This window comes from Podarcis vaucheri (genome assembly GCF_965113315.1).
Source record: "Podarcis vaucheri genome assembly, chromosome: 1".
NCBI classification, from domain to species: Eukaryota; Metazoa; Chordata; class Lepidosauria; order Squamata; family Lacertidae; genus Podarcis; species Podarcis vaucheri.
Genome location: NC_138759.1, coordinates 90,565,142 through 90,584,610, shown reverse-complemented (window position 1 = coordinate 90,584,610; position 19,469 = coordinate 90,565,142). Strand labels below are relative to the sequence as shown.

Genomic DNA, 19,469 nt, shown 5'->3' with positions numbered 1-19,469 from the left:
TCTCCTCTTCAGCTCCTTTGTGTGGGGGGGAATGTTTCTGGACAACTTCTCTAATCACTAGAATTAAGTCAGTATGATGGCTATGGCACATACCAGCCTGAAGGCTTGCAAGTCAAACTGTCTAAGACAAGCAGTGCTAGTTTAGAAAAATAAACTATCTTGCAACACGTCAAAGTGCAAGTAGATAAACAGGTACCACTACAGCGAGAAGGTAAACAGCGTTTCCGTGCGCTGCTCTGGTTCGCCAGAAGCGGCTTAGTCATGCCGGCCACATAACCCGGAAGCTGTACGCCGGCTCCCTCGGCCAATAAAGCAAGATGAGCGTCGCAACCCGAGAGTCAGGGGTCCCTTATGGTCAGGGGTCCCTTTACCTTTTTTACCTAAAGATGTTTTCAAGTGGCAGTTAGTACCCATACTGCCTACTCCCACTGAAGATAAAACACAACTTTGAACATAGATACAAACCACCAGTTTATTGTGCACCAACATCTCTCATCTCTGGGAGCTGTGCCAAAGACTCTTATGGCAGAAGTGAGTAATCAATGCATGGCAATCAGAAAGGCTGTGATGATAGCAAGCTACAGAACTTGGACCGTAATTCACTTCAGCACCTTGTTAATGCAGCATATGTACGTGATTTAGTGAGCAGAGCTTAGAGTGCAAATTGCAAAAGCAGAAGTCATGAGAGATGCATTTACCCTTTTACATCAAAGCCAGCAGCAGCACATGTTGACAGTTGTTTGGTTCTGGAGGACTTTCTTCAGAGGAATCATAAGAAGAAAACTAAGGCACAGTTTGTTACCCCAGTGGGGCTGTGATCCTCAAGATTGCAGTCAATTACTGAAAGGCAGCATTTATCCACTGACAGGCATGGAAGGGGGCTAACCCCATTTCTTTTGTTTTACAGCTTTGACAAAGCTTTTCCTGAAAGTAACTTCTTGAGTGCTTTGGCATTATCTCCATCTGGTGCAGGTGGCCATCTATTATGATCTGTGGGAAAGGATACAATAAGACAGTTACCTTCAAAAGCTAGTAGCTGCTTCATCTCACCTTAACCCAGCTAGATCTCGATGAGCAGCTCTCTTAAAGAAAGAAAACTTCCTTTAAGTGTAAAGCACCCTTTCCCAACCTGGTGCCCTTCTGTTGTTTTGGGCTACAATTTCCATCAGTCCCCACCAGCATGGCTAATGATAATTATAGTCCAAAATAAATAGTGATACCAGGTTGGGGAAGACTGGGCTAAAGGAAATGCTCTCCAAACACCCTTTTATTGAATTATTTCCAAAAAATATCATGTTACATATCTACAGTGATCCAAATTACAGCACTGTCTTTCCAACATGTATAGGAAGAGATCCTAGGAGAAAAAGCTATGGACCATGCATTAGTTTTGTTCATTTCAGCTGAAAAATCTTCCAAACACCAAAAAGGCAAACTATATTTCTACAGATCTTTAGTCAGCCTTGGATTCAGCACATGAAGATCTGAGAAAAACTAGATGTGACATTGTTAAGTAAAGGGTTATTTGTCAAAATAATGGAAAATCATTACCCCCTTTCTTCCCCCATTCACTTCTTCCACCTCATAATCTCTATGACAGCAGTGTCTCACACCGAATGTAACTGACCTATAGAAAGGACTCTATGAACTGAGAACAGAGACATTGTATGTATCCTTGTTGTCTATTAAAATCCTTCAAAAATTTTTTATAAAAAGGTTGCTTCTTGTTGTTTATAAGACAGCTATATGACAATTCAATAACTGAGGTTGAGGTAATCCCAAGAGTGTTTTTACCAATCCCATTCCAATGTCATGAGATTTAAGGCGGCCATGGGTTAAGACTAGAACCTTTCAGTTAAGGCTGTTGAGCATATAGATTAGGGAGGAAAGCATTCAGGGTTCACAGCACCACTTGCCCAAGACTGGCTAGTATAGAAATCCTTTTATTACAGTGAGCTGTATTACTCTACAATCCCAGGCTGGACCTAAAAAGACTCACAACTAAATTATCAAGCTACTGTAAAGCTGACAATAAACTATGATAAAACTGAAGTGTTGATTTCCACAAAAGAGTGTAAGAGATCTAAACAGGCCCTGGGTGGGCATATAACTGAACAAGCTACTTGTCAGAAAGTAGTTTTTAAAAAGCAGGTTTTTTTACCTGGTACTTCCCATGGGGAACTATATATGCTCTGCCCACCATCAACCTTCACAGTTTCTCCAGTGATAAAAGAGGCAGCCGGAGACAGCAGGAAACACACCAAGGGAGATACCTTATAAAGATTCGAGACATTTACTTATGTGAATTACAGGTGTTCAATGCCTGCCATGCCATAGCACTTTTCAAAAATGCAGGCAAGGCTTCATGCATTCATCACAACCAAGGCAGTAGTGTATAGATTCTGCCCTACACATGTGCAAACGTATGCATTTGTATGTCAAAAGCATGGTGCCAATGCACAGTGATAAGCATGTAGGGTGGGCACAGAGCCAGTTACCACAACAGTGCCACCAGCCCTGCATGCGTCCACTGAATGCACATTTCTGAAAAGGGTTCCTGTTAGCTCCCTATTTGAAGGTGATTCTTAGAGCAGAAGTCATTACTGATCAATTACAGAAGATTACTGACCAGTGGACCACAGGAATATATTACTAAATACAAAATGTTCAAGTCAAAAAGAAAATGCTTGGTATTTTACTGTCCATAAATATTATATCATTTCAATGCTTTGCTGGCTTGGATATGTCAGCGGAACGATCCATTCTAAAAGTACTCAAAAATCACCTTCTAAACTGGCAAGGTTCTATGATATACTGCACATTCAAAAGTTCTGCAAGTTCAACCAGCAGGCTCGCAATGTGGTGTTGGCTACTGTGGAGTGAATGGTACATACAACATAATTATAGCATAATCAAGATACCTATTTTAGGTTTATACAGTGCCAGGCACATAGCTTGCCTTTTAAAGAGTACTTCAATAAAATGTTTTGGTATGAACATATTTGTTAGTGGTATGCGTCTTCAAACATCTTACTCTTTGAAATTTAGGGTGTTCTTTCCAGTGTCATGAAATTCCTCTTTCCAATGCAATAGCACCATTCCCCCTTAATGTATTAGTTATTCTATGAGAGGCCTGAAGGACTGTATTTGGCCCTTGCTGACCTATCCCTGTTCACACACATGTTGATCAGGAGTACCACCGAAAACCATCTCCCACAGCAAGGCTGGTATTTGCACTACTTTGTGCAAATGTTGTGTACGGGGGGGGGGGGAATCACACACACACACACACACATATACCCCACCCATCTTGCCAGGCCTCCCCAGCCACTCTGGGAGGCTCCCAACAGGATATGAAAAACACAATAAGACATCAAACATTAAAAACTTTAAAAAAGGGCTGCCTTCAGATGTCTTCTAAAAGTCAGATAGTTGTTTATGTCCTTGACATCTGGTGGGAGGGAGTTCCACAGGGTGGGCACCACTACTGATCATCCGGAAAGACCCTCAGTGCCAAAAGGTAACTTTTAGGTTGAAATACTGTAATACCTCTTCAGGAAGTCCTAATCTCTTGGCAGGAATTTTTCGGACATAGCTTTTAAACAGTTCTTCACCATCTTTGTAATGCGCAACAGCAGTTTCTGAAAATATCACTCCCTATGAAGAAAAGGACAGACTCACAGTAAGACTCCATTAATGCTTAATACAGTAACATTGAACCCTCTACACTGAAAAGCAGCTGCTCATTAAGACCTACATGGTTGGGGAAGGGGATAAAAATAAATTCCAGCTCTTATTCAAAATCTTGGCTCTTTAACTTGCTTACAATTCCCTCAATAAATAGGGCTGTGCATATGCCACAATTCCCAACACAACATTCTGTTCTTGTGTGGTGCAGGATTCACCCTGAGGAAAAACCACTTTAATGGCAACTGAGACTGACGGCCCAATATTCCTCATCCACTGTATAATGTATTTAAATTGTTTTATTGGTATTATTGTTTGCATGGCAGTTTTAAAACTTTTTTTAACCATTTGTATTTTCTTGATTATGTGTACTTTCCAACGGTCTCCTGCAAAAGGAAGGATGTGGTAGAATGATAATAAATATTTTTTTAAAAAACAACAACAACCAAGCACACGCACCAAAAAGCATAGTTTCTATTCCTTGCAACTAAATTGTTCTCTCTCCTTTTGGCTTAACAGCACTTATTATTTGAATCTTTTATAAACCACTCAATCTCTGTGAAGAGTTGCATCATGATATTTAGGCATGTACCAAAGTAATTTTTGCTTAAGACAGCTTTCCCCGAAGTGTGACCCAGTCATTCAAGGAAGACACATTGTATATCTATAGAAATTGTTTTGGGAGCTTGCATTTTATCACATTTCTATACTGTTGTAGTTTGCTTTGGCAGCTTCAGTCTGTGAAGCAGCTTATAAATTTGTGAAAGAAAGAAAGAAAGAAAGAAAGAAAGAAAGAAAGAAAGAAAGAATCGTCCTCCATTTCCATATCCTAAGACCCATCCCAAACCCTGGATGCTATTAGTAGGTTTAACTACAAAAACCCTTAATAGACTCAAATAATTATGACCAAATGCGCAGCTGGTAGGGAATTATCTTATTCTATCTCAGCTAAACCAAACTAAATGATCATTTTACAAATTTGTACTAATTTGACTCTTCCCTTACAGGCACCAAAGCTGGTCTGGTCACATGTTTCTGTCACCTACCGGGGAAACAGAGTTAATTCTCACTCCACTGCGGGCCCACTCGATGGCTAGGCTTTTGGTCAGGTTATCGACTGCGGCTCTTGCTGCACCACTGTGTCTGTGAGGGAAGGAAATTTTAAAAGGGCAATATTATCTTCCATCAATAAATAGACATGGGGTATGTGGCAGCTCCATCAAGACTGGATGCTTTGAAGTAACTATAGCGACACATAGCAAGCCTAACTAGGTTTCACACTCTAACAAGCAGTCATCCAATCAAACAAATCCAAAACAAATCTCAGCAGAACAGGGCAGTCAAGTTAGCAATATCTGACATTCTAGAAGCTTAATTGCAAACTCAAGGCTAACACAAACAATGAACAAAGGCTGGCTGAAGGCCTGCAGTAAAAAAAAAATTCAATATTTTGTGTTTGTCCAATTATTCCAGCCCAACGAAAAGCTCACAATGTTAATAGCATTCTGTATGACTCATCAAATTATAAACAACAAGTTATAGAAGTATAGGCAATGACTGAGAAAAAAGCATGGCTTACAGAAGACTGAGACTTCTGAGGTGCAAGGTTGTTAATAAAATTGTACTTTGCGCTTCCGGACATCTCAGTCTTCTGTAGGAACTTTGCAGAAAGAACTTCCAGTACAAAAACAGAAGTCGGTATGGCGCCCTGTCCTTTCACTATGTTTATGAGAGAAGTCCTCTTGAACTAAACTGCAAATGCATGAGAGGTTATGTCATTGGGGCTGTCTGAAGGCAGCCCTGTATAAAAGGTACCCCTGCCCGTATGGGCCAGTCGTGTCCGACTCTAGGGTTGTGCACCCATCTCACTTAAGAGGCCGGGGGCCAGCGTTGTCCGGAGACACTTCCGGGTCACGTGGCCAGCGTGACAAAGCTGCTCTGGCGAGCCAGCACCAGCTCAGCACACGGAAACGCCGTTTACCTTCCCGCTATAAAGCGGTACCTATTTATCTACTTGCACTTAAGGGTGCTTTCGAACTGCTAGGTGGGCAGAGCTGGGACCGAAAGACGGGAGCTCACCCCGCCACGGGGATTCGAACCACCGACCATACGATCGGCAAGCCCTAGGCGCTGAGGTTTTACCCACAGCGCCACCCGCAGCCCTGTATAGGGAAGTGTTTAATGTTTAATGTTTTATTATGCTTTTATCTTTGTTGGAAGCCACCCAGAGTGGCTGGGGCAACCCAGTAAGATGGCGGATTACAAACAGGCATGTGCAAAGATGCACAGCTATATAGGCAGACCTCAGCTAGACTCATCGCACTGTCCCAGCAGAGGGACTCTGCTTTCCAGTTGGCCTAAGAAAAATGCAGCCTCTTCTTGTCTGTGACTGCTTCCTGCATTCCACTTTTTGTTCAAGAGCATTCTCAGGAAAGCCTTGCAGGTGACAATAAGTGAGGATCACAAGCACCGGCAATTTAGTCCCAAATTCCTCAAAGACTTCTGTTAAAATGGAATCTCAAGGAATGTGCATGTTAAATATTGGGAATCTGCTGTTCCATCTTGTTTTACCATTCAAATGCACACGACTACTCAGAGGGACAGCAGTTTAAGTGAAAGCAAGTGGACTGTGTATCGTATACGGATAGCTGACTTACGACATGCCAGGAAACCCTTTCCACATATCAGCCACGATGTTGACAATAGCACCTCCGTGATCCTGCATCCAAGCATTGTACACTGGGTAGACACAGAAGAATGGTCGTGAAGGCTTTTACATTGCCAGATAAATGGTGTACAAAGATTACAGTAAACACATGAGTGGAATGAAATCTGTCTCAAGCCTTATTTCCATAGCCTTAGAAAACTTGACAAAACCAGTTGCTCAGAGGTGGAAGCAGCAATGACATTAAACCCAAATATTCACCTGAGAATCACAACTGAATGCACATCTTATAACTCTATTGATATTTATCTGTACTGTATAACACAAAACCACAGCTCAGTGGGTCAGCGCATCTGTTGCATGAAGGTTTCAGGTTCAAACCTTGGCATTTCCAGAAAGGGCTGGGAAAGTCTCCTTTGTGAAATCCTGGAAAGTCATTGCTAGTCATTGTGCAGGCAAGACTAGCTGCACCAAGTCTGACTCAGTGTGAGGCAGCTTCCTGAAGGATACCTGTCCATCTTGCTACCAATTTGTCTACTACTTCCTAAGAAAATGGCTCCAACTAGTTAGGCCTGATGACCCAGGCACGATGTTTCTAGGCAAGTATGGAGAACTAGAACTGACAGCACTTTTGGACAATCCAGTGTTTGCTCCAGCCCCCACCTCCTTTCCTTCTAGACAAAACTGCTCTGGAGCCTTAAGGAAGATCCTGCTGCCTCACCTGTCACCCACTATTTCTTAGTGCCAAAAACAGCATCAGTGTTCAAATGTAAATCTATCATCTAGTCAGTAGGTATCTGCAGACATGGAAAAAAATTGTCAAAGAATCCCCTTGCTTCTTCCACCTCTAGTTGTAAATTAGTCAGGGGGAGAAACTACTTGTCAGGTCTCATAGTTTGACCTGGGGTGTCATATTTCAGCCTTCTTCCCAGGGTTTGAAGGGGGAAACGAGTTGAGATTCCTGCATTGCAGGGGTTTGGACTAAATGACTCTTGGGTCCCTTCCAACTCTAAGATTCTACAAAAACAGAATTTCAGATTGAGGACCAAAAATCAAGGCAGCAGGCTATTGTATCATTGGCTCAAGAGGCTTCATCCTGCTACCACTGCCCCGTATCTGTCAACCTCCAACCTAAGGCAGCATCCAGACTCTCTTAGCCCCCAACCTCTCCTCCTTGCATCTCAGGGTCGGCGCTTCAACAGACCTGGCAACCCAACTTTCAACTGAACCTAGTTAGCAGTGACAACTTAGCCTGGAGTCCTTTAATAACCTGCTGAGCCCAGGAAGAACCCCAAAGTTCTCTGAATGTCTGATTATAATGCTTCTGGGGACAGCAGAGCAAGAACATGCCATGGCAATGATAAAGAGACTGAACTGCTATACGGGGAAAGCAGAGGGAGAGTTCTTCTGATGGCTTAGTTACTTATTTCCTGTGTACACCAAGTGCTCACCTGCTTTACAGCAGTAGAAGGTCCCAGTCAAGTTAGTTTCAATCACAGCATTCCAGCCTTTTGAACTAATTGCTTCTGCTGGGCTGGGAAACTGGCCTCCCCCATTGTTGACCAGGAAATCTATCCTCCCATGAAGGTCCAATGTTGATTTCACCAGTGCCTCTACCTACCAATAGTAAAAAAAAAAAGTTGAATGATAAATCTGCACACAGTAGCCTTTTAGCGTTAGTCATTTCTACATTAATTACTCAAGCTTGCCCAGAATAAAAACAATTGGTTGTTTTGTAGTGGTTTCTTTTTGTATTTTGTATATGTTGTATATTTCTCTTGCAAAAAAAAAGGTTAGGGGCTGGTAAAACAGGGTGAACACTAAAGAGATCACAACATTGCAGCCAGAGGTATAATGTCCACTGGAACCTCCTAAAAATAGACTTTTAGATCTAAATTATAGAATGTCTCAGAGAACTTTCACAATCCTAAAAAAAGTAACATATAGTAACAGCTGACTGACATGAGCATCTTGTCAAACACAACATGAAATGACATTCCTAACAATGCCATGAATAATACTGCAAAGAATGAATAAAAAGAGCTTTTCTGCAATAAAGGATATTAGAATAGTTCTTTTATATCTAATCCTGGAAGCAGTAAACATGCATCCTCAAATGTACCTAAACCTTAGTTAGGTAGATAGAGACTTTATGGTGCAGTGGCAGCACTGGTAGAACGAACAAGCAGCCTTTAATAGTCTATTTAAGTCATGTGTGAAACAGTCTTTTGCCAGCAGGCAGGTCTTGCTAGTTCCCAAGGTCATCAAGGGAGGACAACCAATCTGTTGTATTTTATGAATGAAAACAGCAGCATGCAAATTAATGCATTCCCAAAGAATGGAAGCAAGGCCCACTTGGCACAGATAGAAGAGCAGAGTTCAGAGAGAAGCTGGGCGAGCATTTCTGAGATTTTAGACCACCCTTGCTCATCTTGGTGCCCTGTAGATGTTTTAGACTACAACTCCCATCAGAAGATGAAACTAAAGCCCAGAAGATGAATCTAAAGCCCAGAAGATGAAACTAAAGCCCAGCGGTAAGTAAGAAAGCATGCAGGTGGGGGCTGACTGATGGCACTCTAAGGTGGTAGGACAGCGCCCCATTTGCTCTAATGGACCAACTTCCATGTTGCTCTTCCCTTTTCAACTCCATTGAAAAGTTCTTTTTAGGGCAGACTTGAAAAAGCGATTTCATCCCCTCTTAATCCAATAGCACCAGTTTTCTTCCCACCTCTCCACCGGTGTCCCGAGTTTCAAATTCACCTCTAACCTTCAGAGTATTTGGCAAAAGCTCTTAAAAATTGAGGATTAAGAATAAGGCTGTTTTCTTGCCATAATGAAAATATATTTGTGCTTTAAAGAATAATGCATTGCTACATAGAAGTTATTCTTCCCATCCAATCAGTTTGTGTGTCCCCTTTCCGCTATCTGTGCCCATGGTCTTCACGAGGATCCAAGGGGCCTGGATCCCTGCCAAGCAGAAGATGGAAAAAATGCTAATCCAGCAGCATCCTCAGCTACCCAAAACTAGTAATGGCAACATTCTGCTGAAGTGGCAGAGTCACAGTCTATACAGCCCTGTCAAAGAAAAGTGAAATGCCATTCTTGAATATTTAGCAAGGCATGTACAGCAGGTACAATTCTTTCAGCATAGATTTTGTGCAGAATCAGACCAGCAGTCTTGCAAAAATGCAAGAAAAAATCCTTACATTTTTGTAAGAAGAAGTTTTATAAATGCGTAATATTTGTTTATAATGATGCCTAATACTAGGCAATTTGCTAGGCTCATAGCTAAGGGCTGCTTCAGGTGTTACATCATAGGTATAAATTCATACCTGTGCACTCCTTTTAAAAAGAGGCATGCAATCTGGGAATCTGAATACAAAGATTAACAGCTGAATTAGCTCAAATTGACAAGAAAGTGTGTGCAACTCTTCTAGAAAAACAAGAGCCATATATTACTAAAATGTTTCATTTTGGTATATCATTTGAGGAAATGATAATCATGGAAACATACCCTACAGAATATATCACAGGGTGGTGACCCCAAAACTGTCTTTTTCTATAATCATCTCTGTACTGTGGAATTCCCTACCATCTGCCATATGTGAAGCATTATCCATCAGATGTTTCAGATTACTTGTAAATGCATATGTTTTGTCTGTGATTTCCCTAGTCCATAAGACTGGATCCTGATATTACATAATTCCTTTTTTTAATCATACTGTTTTACTGATTTTGTTGTATGTCTGTTTTATGATACCTTTTCAATTTTTTTAGGTTGTAGTTTTGTACACAGCTTTGAGATCTTTAGACAATGAGATGAGGAAGAACCTTATGTACTGGTAAATTTAAAAATGGCTTTTTTTTACTTATATTAAAAGAGGCTGTAAGGGGGCAGCAGGGAAGGGGTAAGAGTGTGTTCAGGAGTTTGTTGTAAGAAGGGAGATAACTACGCTGCTTATTCGCATATAACACATTCCAGGGATATGGAGAAGCCAGAGAAAAATCAGTATAGGTGAGTAACAGAACAAATATCAGAGCCCTAGTAAGTAAGAACAGCAATTAACTCCAGCTGGAAAATAAGGAATCAAGAAATACAAAAGGGCAAGTCCATAAAGTAGCACATGAAAAAAGTAGATCACTCAACGGAATATTTATGGATACAAACCTCAAGCACTAGACAAGAATGCCGCAACTCATACACAGGATTTGATATTTAATTATGATTAGCTACAGCTGAATGCATTTCCCAGCACCAGTCTGGATAGTCAACCAATTACAAAACCCTGATTTAGCAATGCATTTAGAAGAAAATCCAGCCTCTTCAGAGAGCATGCTACAAGAAACCTTTAAATCCACACACATACACACTCCCAGGCAGCAGAGTCCAATCACATTATACTGCAAAGCCACTCATAGCCACCGAATGAGAAGTACAGATAAAAGGCTGGGCTGTTTACAGAGTATTAAGGAATTATGCAAGCACTGCATGCTCAATATGGAGAGCCATATTAATGGTTAAGACCCTTCAGTAAATGTTTGACTATGAAACCATGAGCAGTGTAATCCTTCACATGACCACTCAGAAGGAAGCCTCACCGAGCTCAATGGGAGTTACTCCTGTGTAAGTTTGTTTAGGCTTGCAGCCTAAATTGCCTTGCTTAAGAAGAAGAAAAATCGCCCAGAGAGCATCACTCAGCCTTCCCCCATTAGCAAAAAAAGGAGTATTTCAGAGCGCATCATGGGCTGCAGTCCTGCACCCTTCGACACCTTTATTCCATTGGGAATAAAGAATTACTACTAGATTCAGAAGGCAAACTTATGAATGGAAAAGACCTCCCTTCCACTCCGAGAGGAAGCTATTGTTTCAGGGTTTTTGGAGACTTGTAACAATGTATATAGCCAGACTTTGTACACTGTTGCAGCAGCACCCTCTTCAAAAGGAATTGTTATTAGACTGAAGCAATTTAAATCGGATGAATGTAATCATTTATATGCAGAATTTGATATTTAATTATGATTAGCTATAAGATCACTAAACTAGTGAAAGCATGGTGTTTTCTTTCCATACTTCACAAGTAATTTTATAATAATACATGTAATAATAATAACACCATTTTTTCACTAGTTTAGTGATCTTACAGCTAATCATAATTATAGCTAATCATTATTATTTATACCCCACCCATCTGGCTGGGTTTCCACAGCCACCAAAGACTATCAGCCCAATAGATACGATACCTAAGTGAAACCACTTCAAATACCAGATGTTGGAGACAAACAGGAAAGGGCTGCTACCTTCGTAGCTTGTTTGCAAGCTTCCCAAAAGTATTTAGCTGGCTACTACTGGAAACAGAACACTAAGCATTTGGTATCCGATCCAAGAGTTTTCTTATGAAATCTATGGCTTCCTCACTACTAGTAGGTAACACTATCTACAGATTTTGGTCCAAAGGCCTTTAGTTCCAACGACTCCTCTAAAAGCAGCAAGTATGAGATGGAAGGCTGTTCAATTAATCACAGGGAGCTCATCTCATCACTGCCATCTTATCACAACCCAGATACAATCTCCTGGTGCTGGAGAGAAAAGAGAACTGAGGTCATCTTTCCACATGACAGCATTCAATAGCTTTATGTTCTTTGTGTCAGGAGAGACAATCAAGCCTGGTAGGACTGGTGGCTACAGGATGTTGAACAGCCAAGAGACCCAGAGGGTACAATGCAGCATCACTGTATTCTTAACAAAGGAAGCTGGCAGACTGCACAGCATTCAGGAGCCCTGTGCCAAGAAGCAGAATTATTTATGAAAAAGAAAGCAAGGAGGCCCCTGAGGATAAAGATGAAGACTCTGAAACTCGCATTCAATAAGTTATTCCCTAGATGCTTTATGTGAATCTCCTTTCGCTGATCAGGGAAACAGCCACTCCAGAAGCCCAGTTATGAAATAAATGGAAAGAGAAAGGAGTGGTTTAGGCAGAATGAACTAAAATAGAACCAAGGAAGGGCTATTTTTCATAGCAGGAACACTATTTGGAGATGAAGGCAGAAGACTGACAATAGATGGTTCTTCTATTATTACTACTACTACTACTACTACTATTGAAAAAGCAGAATTTGAAAGTGATATGACAGCTCTAACACCGTTGATTAATCATAAAGCATAGCTGGCTTCCTTATACAAAGTTGCTGTTGTTGTTTACTGAATTTATATACCGCCCTATACAGTGGTGCCTCGCAAGACGAAAAGAATCCGTTCAGTGATTCTCTTCGTCTAGCGGTTTTTTCATCTTGCGAAGCAAGCCCATTGATGGATTAGCGGATTAGCGCTATTAGCGGCTTATCAGCTTATCGGATCAGCTGATAAGCGGCTTAGCGGCTTAGAAAAAGGGGGGAAGGGGAAAAAACCCGCAGGAACTCGCAAGACATTTTCGTCTTGCGAAGCAAGCCCATAGGAGATTTGTTTTGCGAAGCACCTCCAAAACGGAAAACTCTTTCGTCTAGCGAGTTTTCCGTCTTGCAAGGCATTCGTCTTGCGGGGCACCACTGTACCTGGAGGTATCAGGGCCGTTCACAGAACAAAATTGAAATATAAAGCCACAAAATAAAAACTCAATGCCTACAGCTGACTGGCCATGAATCTGCAGTACTGCAAGTCTTTCCCAGCCTAACCTGGAGATGTTGGAGATTGAACATGGGATCTTTTGCATGCAAAGCACACATGCTTTACCAAGGAGCTTCAGCCCTTTCCCTGAAACAGGGGTGAAAACCCGGGTCAAAGATGCAGCTTAGCACACACACTCCACACATTTGCATACACACACACAGGGTGGGAGCCTCAATGGCACCCCTCTGGAGCATTCACCCGGGGCAAAAAACCTGGCTAGCCCCCCAGTAGCTATAACACTGCTTATAATATCTAGTAATTTTTGAAGCACTACCAAATTTGGGTCTCCGGCTGTTTTTGGACTACAATTCCCATAATCCCTGGCCACTTGTCCTGCTAGCTAAGGATGATGAGAGTTGTAGTCCAATAACCGCTGGAGACCCAAGTTTGGGAAACCACGCAATACCACGACAAAAGAAACAAAAAGCATCTGCAACCCTACTGCCTTCAACTCTCAAAAAAAAAACCCCAGAGAAAATGTCTTCCTCCAGCTCTAAAAGACAGGTTACAAACAGGAAGGGCTCTGAAGGATTACCAGGAGAAATAGTGCCCACCATCCACGGATTAGGAAACCAAGAAGCATATGCAAAAAGAAAGGAAATTATGACAAACGCCAAATCTTAAAAGTTTATTCATGAATGTGAGACAAATAATTCCAGATACACTTGAGGTTTCGGACAGACCCAGATAGTGCATTGCAGTCTGAATTCTGAATAATTAAATGGTTCGTAGTGACAAAGGATAGTAAGATGCACACAAAAAACGCTTTAGAGTTAGCGAAAAGGAACATTAACTTTCTCCTTCCCACTGCTCTTTTACAAAGCCCTTCCCCAATTATTTTTTAAAAGTAGAACCAGCAACACACCTTAACAACATAAACAACTGGGTGTTACCACTTTCATAATCAGACTGGGTGACTCTTCTAAGCTACATGAAATAAAAAACTACAATGATTTAGGGAAAGCAACAATTTATCTTAGTCAAAGCAACAGCCAGGTTACATGTCTTCCTTATAAAACAAAGTCACCAAAAATAATTGGCCTTTCCCCCTTTTCTTTGGAATAATCCAGATGCACTGTTTAAGTCAAAGTGGCTGGCTTCTAGATCCAATCTCCAGATGCAAGCACCCACATGTGTACATTTCTCAATGCCTGCAAAATCTACATTCTTCAGAAGTCATTTCAACATTGGCAAAGGAGGCTGTTATTAGCGACGTACAACATTAAAGACAATTATGCAACAAGATATAAATCTTTTCCCATCACAGAGTACTACTCTTACAACAACCTCTTTGAAAAATGCTGTGAACTACCAGCTGCTTTGGGATTCATTTGAATTAAGAGCGGCACAGAAATATAATAAATCAAATTTTGTATGTGTGTAATACACTCAAGACAAATATTCTCCAGCAAACCAGTACACTAGTTGTCCACTCTACAGCACAAAAGTATTTTATTTTTACCTCCTCTTCTTTGCGAATGTTGCACTGTACAGGGGTAACCTGGGCAGAAACTGTGGATGGAATTTTAGCAGCTAGCTCGTTCGCTGCAGCTTTTAATCTGTCGAATTTGCGGGAGGCAATGACTACATTACAACCTGTCAAGAAAGAGGGGGGAAAGACATTTTAGACATTAATAGTCTTGCATTCATAGGCACAGCCAGGATGGGCAGCTGCCCCCCCCCCCCAAATCAAGTAAATAAATAAAATACTTAATAAACTTACCAATTGTGTCACAGATAACATGGTTCTGCCCCCACCCCCACCCCAATCCTGGCTATGCCCATGGTTGCATTTTAGTAGAGGTAACAAGGGTTCTTGCTTAACAAATGGCACTGTACACAGACTGTGATAACCATCTTCAATCATGACTTTCTGGATTGTCAAGCATTTTTGGCAGTTCTGTAAGTCTGCAAAGTCAGATACCTGAAATGCTTCTATAAATTGTTATTTAAGCTTGCAAATTGTACCCCCCCCCCCACTACTGAACTGGAAAGCCATCTCACAGAAACTTCCCGAGCCAATGGTAGAATTTGAATTATAAGACATGAAATTAGTGTAGTGCTAACGACAACAGAAACAAGACCTCTTTGGATTACAAAGAACCACGCCCACCATCACTTCTTGACCTAGAAGTGCAGATATATGCACATGTGGTGGGAATGCACAGCCATTAAGGAATTTTGGAATAACATCTATAATGAATTTTAAAAGTTATTTAAGTTCTTATTTAAGAAAAAACCTGAAACCTTCCTCCTAGGTATGTCACCAGAAATTTAAAAAGATGTTAGACCACTTTTTATGTACACGACAGTAGCAGCCAGGATCTTAATTGCAAGAAACTGGAAAAGTGATAAAACACCTACGATAAATGAGTGGCAAGTCCAAATGAAAGAATATCTGCAGTTGGCCATGATGACAGGGAGAGTCAGAGGTTATCCAAAACAGAAAGTACATTCTAGTCATTCCAAAAGCATGCTATTACATTCTGAATTATACCAGAATGGACAAATGATGGACATTTTATGGACATTTCATTCGATGAACAAATGAAGAGGTCTATCATTTGTGGCTTGGCATTCAGAATTTGCATGTACACACACCATGTGTTAATCAAAATGTGGTGTGTTTCAGTAAAACAACATTCAATGGCAAAAAGTTGCCCACCCTTAGTTTATGACTTCATTCATCTTTCAAGCCACAAACGAAGTACAGAATCTTCAGCAGCATATGAGTTAGTTTGGTATTTTAGTGCCTGCCCTACTTAACACACAAGTGACATGGCCTGATTCCCTGGTGTGACCTGTGTAAAGCACATAGATATAGCCAGCTCTTTTTCAAACTGCCAATCACTTTCCCTACAGCTCAGTTATGCATCAGTTACAAGTGCAGCTTAGAGAATCAGAGTTCATTATCTGCCTTCCTGGATTTGACATTACAGTATATATCACTGATTAACAAGAGACATTAATCCTCTAGGACAGGGGCCAAAGGGAATGATGAGCCAGTGTGGTGCGGTAGTTAGAGCACTGGAATAGGACCAGGGAGACCAGGGTTCAAATCCCCCCTCAGCCATGAAGGTCGCTGGGTGACCTTGGGCCAGTCACTGTCTCTCAGCCTAACCTACCTCACAGGGTGGTTGTAAGGATAAAATGCAAAGGGAGAAAAGTTTGTACACCACCTTGAGCTCCTTGAATAAAAGATGGGATAGAAATATAATCATTATAAATATATATAAAACAACTAGCTTATCAAGACACAGTAGGGGTTACTCTTCCTCTGAAGAAGCATGTACTGTACACAGCTTGGATACTGTGAATATTTCTGGATCCTTTGCTGTCACTTGAGGCTCAGGTGGTCTCTGTCCCACAGAGTGCCTTCCACCAGCTTTAGCTGGTGGGGGGGGGGCTATCTGGACTAGGGTAGCCTAGCTGCTCTAGGAACCTATAGGTTAGATTACTGCGGTGTGTTATATGCAGGACTGCCTCTGAAGAGGGTTTGAAAATTTCAGGTACTGCAACATTTGGCAGCCTGCAACCCCCTGGCTACGCCCCTGGGAGGCTACACCTGTTGAATTCCTGCCAGTCCTGTTGAAAACAAGGAAGGAGAAGACACAGGGCAGCCCAAGTCTACCACCAACCCGCTATTTCCTCCCGAGGGGACGTGTGAATGCGTGCGCGCAGCGAGGGTACCCCGCTTGGTTCCCTCCCGGTTTTGGGGGAGTCCCCGGGGGCTTCCCTTTGGTTCTTTCCCCTTCGGATCGCCCCTTGCCCACCGAGCTGCAGCAGGTCGGCGGTGATGGCCTTGCCGATGCCGGTGCCCCCGCCGGTCACGATGGCCACCCGGTTGCGGAACAGCCCGGACGCCAGAAAGCGACCCCCGTGGCCGCCACAAGACGCCGCCGCCGCCGCCATCTTGGTCTCAAGAGATCCAAGGTCTCCAAAGCCACCAGCAGCCTTCGAGGGGGAGGGATTAGCACCACGTGATCCAGAGCCCCGCCCCCTTTCCCCCTCCTCCTGAATTAAGCCACCAAAGCAAGCGCAGGCTGCAGGAGCATCAAGAGTATTCTTAGCATTAGAATTGTTATATTATTGGTGCGGCTTTGTAGCCCCGACGGGGCGGGGCGTCCTCATCGCAGTGCAACCCAGTGGGCTGCCAAGAGGAGCGCGCTTTCTCCTATTGCGTGCGTGCCAGAAAAGGGTGGAGGGTCGCAAGGGGCGGCGGTCTTCTTTCTCTCCCCCCCCCCCACTTTTTACCTCGCAACACAAAAGGCCTGCCCCCTTCCCTGCTGCCTGCATTTAGCTAGAGGGAGGAACGGAGAGTGGGAGGGGGAGGTCGCCCCTCTCCTCCGGTTCTTCCTCGACGCGCAGAGAGGGAATCGTGGCTTCCTTCTCTGCGCGCATGCAGTGATAGGAAGGGTGGGTGGAAGAGATGGGATCCTGATGGCTTCACCCGTCGGGAAAAGAGGGAGCAGCAGTAGCAGCAGCGCCCCAGCCGTCGCGCCTGCTGCAACCGAGCTATGCCGAGACCCGCTGACTGCGGCGATGAGCAGCTCCAAGCGGAGGGATCTCGACGGCGACCCAGCCGTTCGTCGCTGAAGCGGACCTGCCCTGCGCCCCCCGCGCCGCTCTCCATCTCCTGGGCAGACGGGCCACTGGGGCGAGGGGAGAGGAGGAGAGCTCCTCCTTGCCTGGCTGCGTTCACCTTGCCAGGGTAAAGGGTGGTGGGAGAAGAGGCGGCGACACATCCTACCCCACCCACCCACCCGGTTGCATGCGGGGGAGGCGAAGGACCAGAGGCTCCATGGCGCCCCTTCCATGCTATGATCCCAAGGTGGGAAGCCCGGCAGAGACAGTTTCCCACCCCTCTTGCAGGCCTCGTTGATCTCGCAGGAGCAGGTAAGCGCGAGGGTTTGATTGACTGGCCGGCCCTAAGCGATTGTGCATCCTCATCCCTTTCCACTTAAAGCGCAAGCCAGATGTCGCGCCTGCCCCCACCCTCCCAAGCACTTCGGTAAATGGGGCGGCTGTGGTGCGCACTGTCACGCGAGGAGTGCCGGCTCCCTGCAGGGAATGCTTGTCGAAAGAGACCCTCAGATCTCATTCTGGTGAAATTCCTTCCCTTTCCACGATGCTCCTGGCCGATGTTCTATTTTTAAAGAGAGCACACTATTCCAGAAATGCAGAGGGATCCTTGGATTATGTGGGGTTGTTGCAGAAATCCCATCTGAGGGCATTCCTGGGATATAGGAAGTGAGTTCCCTGAGAGTGGATTCCTCAATATATACTGGAAAGGGGCAACTAACTCATTTATTACATTATAAACGTACACACCCCTTGCAGGCAAGCTTGCTTGTGGCAGAATCTGGCATACATCTCGAAAGAGTTTGTGCATTTGAGTTATTATTAATGAAATCTGAGCTATGAATGCCCTCCCTCCTGCACCTGGCCTGTGAAGTTCCTTCCCAAGCCAATTGGTGTCAATTAAATGGGATTTACGGTACTTAGGTTAGATCACTTTGTAAGAGGAAATTGGCAGCAAATTATGCTGCCCTTCTGGACTTGAAGCTTTTAACTGTGATGCTTCTGACATCTTGCCCAAATCTGTTTTTCTACCAGCAGTTCTTCTGTAACTTGGATGATAGTTTTCAAAAGTCTGTTCCATGTGGATTTTTGTGTAGAAGGATACTGAGTTCATTCAAGACTGGTGCTGAGAAAACTCCAAATGCCTGGCCTTCTCATTATTTAATTGCATGACTTTCGCACCTGACATTCATTGGTGAATCTCAGATTTCTGGAAAAAATGAAGTATATCCCACTAGCCTGAAGTCTGTGGTTTGAAATAACCCTTTGTTCTGAAACTGTGTGTTTCTGGAAAACACCTTTAAAAGCTATATAGAATCTGGGCAGTGGTGTTCAGTATGTTAAGCACAAGCTATTGAGAATATAGATACGGCTAATGCATCAGCTAGTGGTACTTAGGCAGATTTGACATAGAGGTATTTTAAGTAGCCAGAACACCACTGTGATGAGCAACAATAATATCCTTCTCAATTACTGGATACAAACATAGAATCATGGAATTGCAGAGTTGGAAGAAGCTGACATTCACACCATCGCCCTAGGAATTCTTCTTGTTGTCAAACCATGAGCAACCTTTCAGTTCCTCCACCAAGGTACAGCGGTGGGGCAAGCTGATCAGGCACCTGGGGCAGTGCCCAGGGGTGGGGCCAGCTGCCTGTGGGGGCGGGGCCAGCCAGGGCAGGACGCTCTGCGGGGCCTCCAAGGAGTCTGCCTGCCTCCTCCCACCCAGCTGCCCTACAGCTGAGGGGGAGGCAGTGGGCAGACTGTTTGGGCAGCGCGGAGCCTGTGCGTGCCCAAACCACCGCGTCTCTCCCAGGAGAGATGCGTGGCATGGGTGCACTGCAGGCCCTGCGGTGAGTGCTACCCAGCATT

General features: G+C 43.5%; 1 protein-coding gene and 1 pseudogene across 2 annotated transcripts; both read right to left on the bottom strand.

Annotated features, from left to right (window-relative positions):
* Positions 1–454: 454 nt before the first annotated feature.
* PECR (peroxisomal trans-2-enoyl-CoA reductase) lies at positions 455–16,947 on the bottom strand. The gene is made up of 8 exons (XM_082238650.1): positions 16,790–16,947; positions 14,479–14,612; positions 7,804–7,969; positions 6,345–6,426; positions 4,734–4,830; positions 3,550–3,657; positions 2,162–2,273; positions 455–990 (listed from the first exon to the last, which is right to left on the bottom strand). The coding sequence occupies exons 1-8, from the start codon at positions 16,926–16,928 to the stop codon at positions 902–904; spliced, it is 927 nt and encodes a 308-aa protein (XP_082094776.1). The 5' UTR covers positions 16,929–16,947; the 3' UTR covers positions 455–901.
* Positions 16,948–17,001: 54 nt separating this feature from the next.
* Positions 17,002–17,911, bottom strand: LOC309541208 (annotated as a pseudogene). The gene has a single exon. The product of its transcript is annotated as an uncharacterized misc_RNA (transcript).
* Positions 17,912–19,469: the final 1,558 nt, after the last annotated feature.

Coding starts and splice junctions, on each gene's coding strand:
- PECR (XM_082238650.1), bottom strand. CDS start 16,928: ATGGCGGCGGCGGCGGCGTCTTGTGGCGGCCACGGGGGTCGCTTTCTG. Junction 6,427..7,803: donor CTTCTACTGCTGTAAAGCAG/GTGAGCACTTGG, acceptor GTGTCTACCCAG/TGTACAATGCTTGGATGCAG. Junction 991..2,161: donor TTCCCCATGGGAAGTACCAG/GTAAAAAAACCT, acceptor CCTTTCCCACAG/ATCATAATAGATGGCCACCT.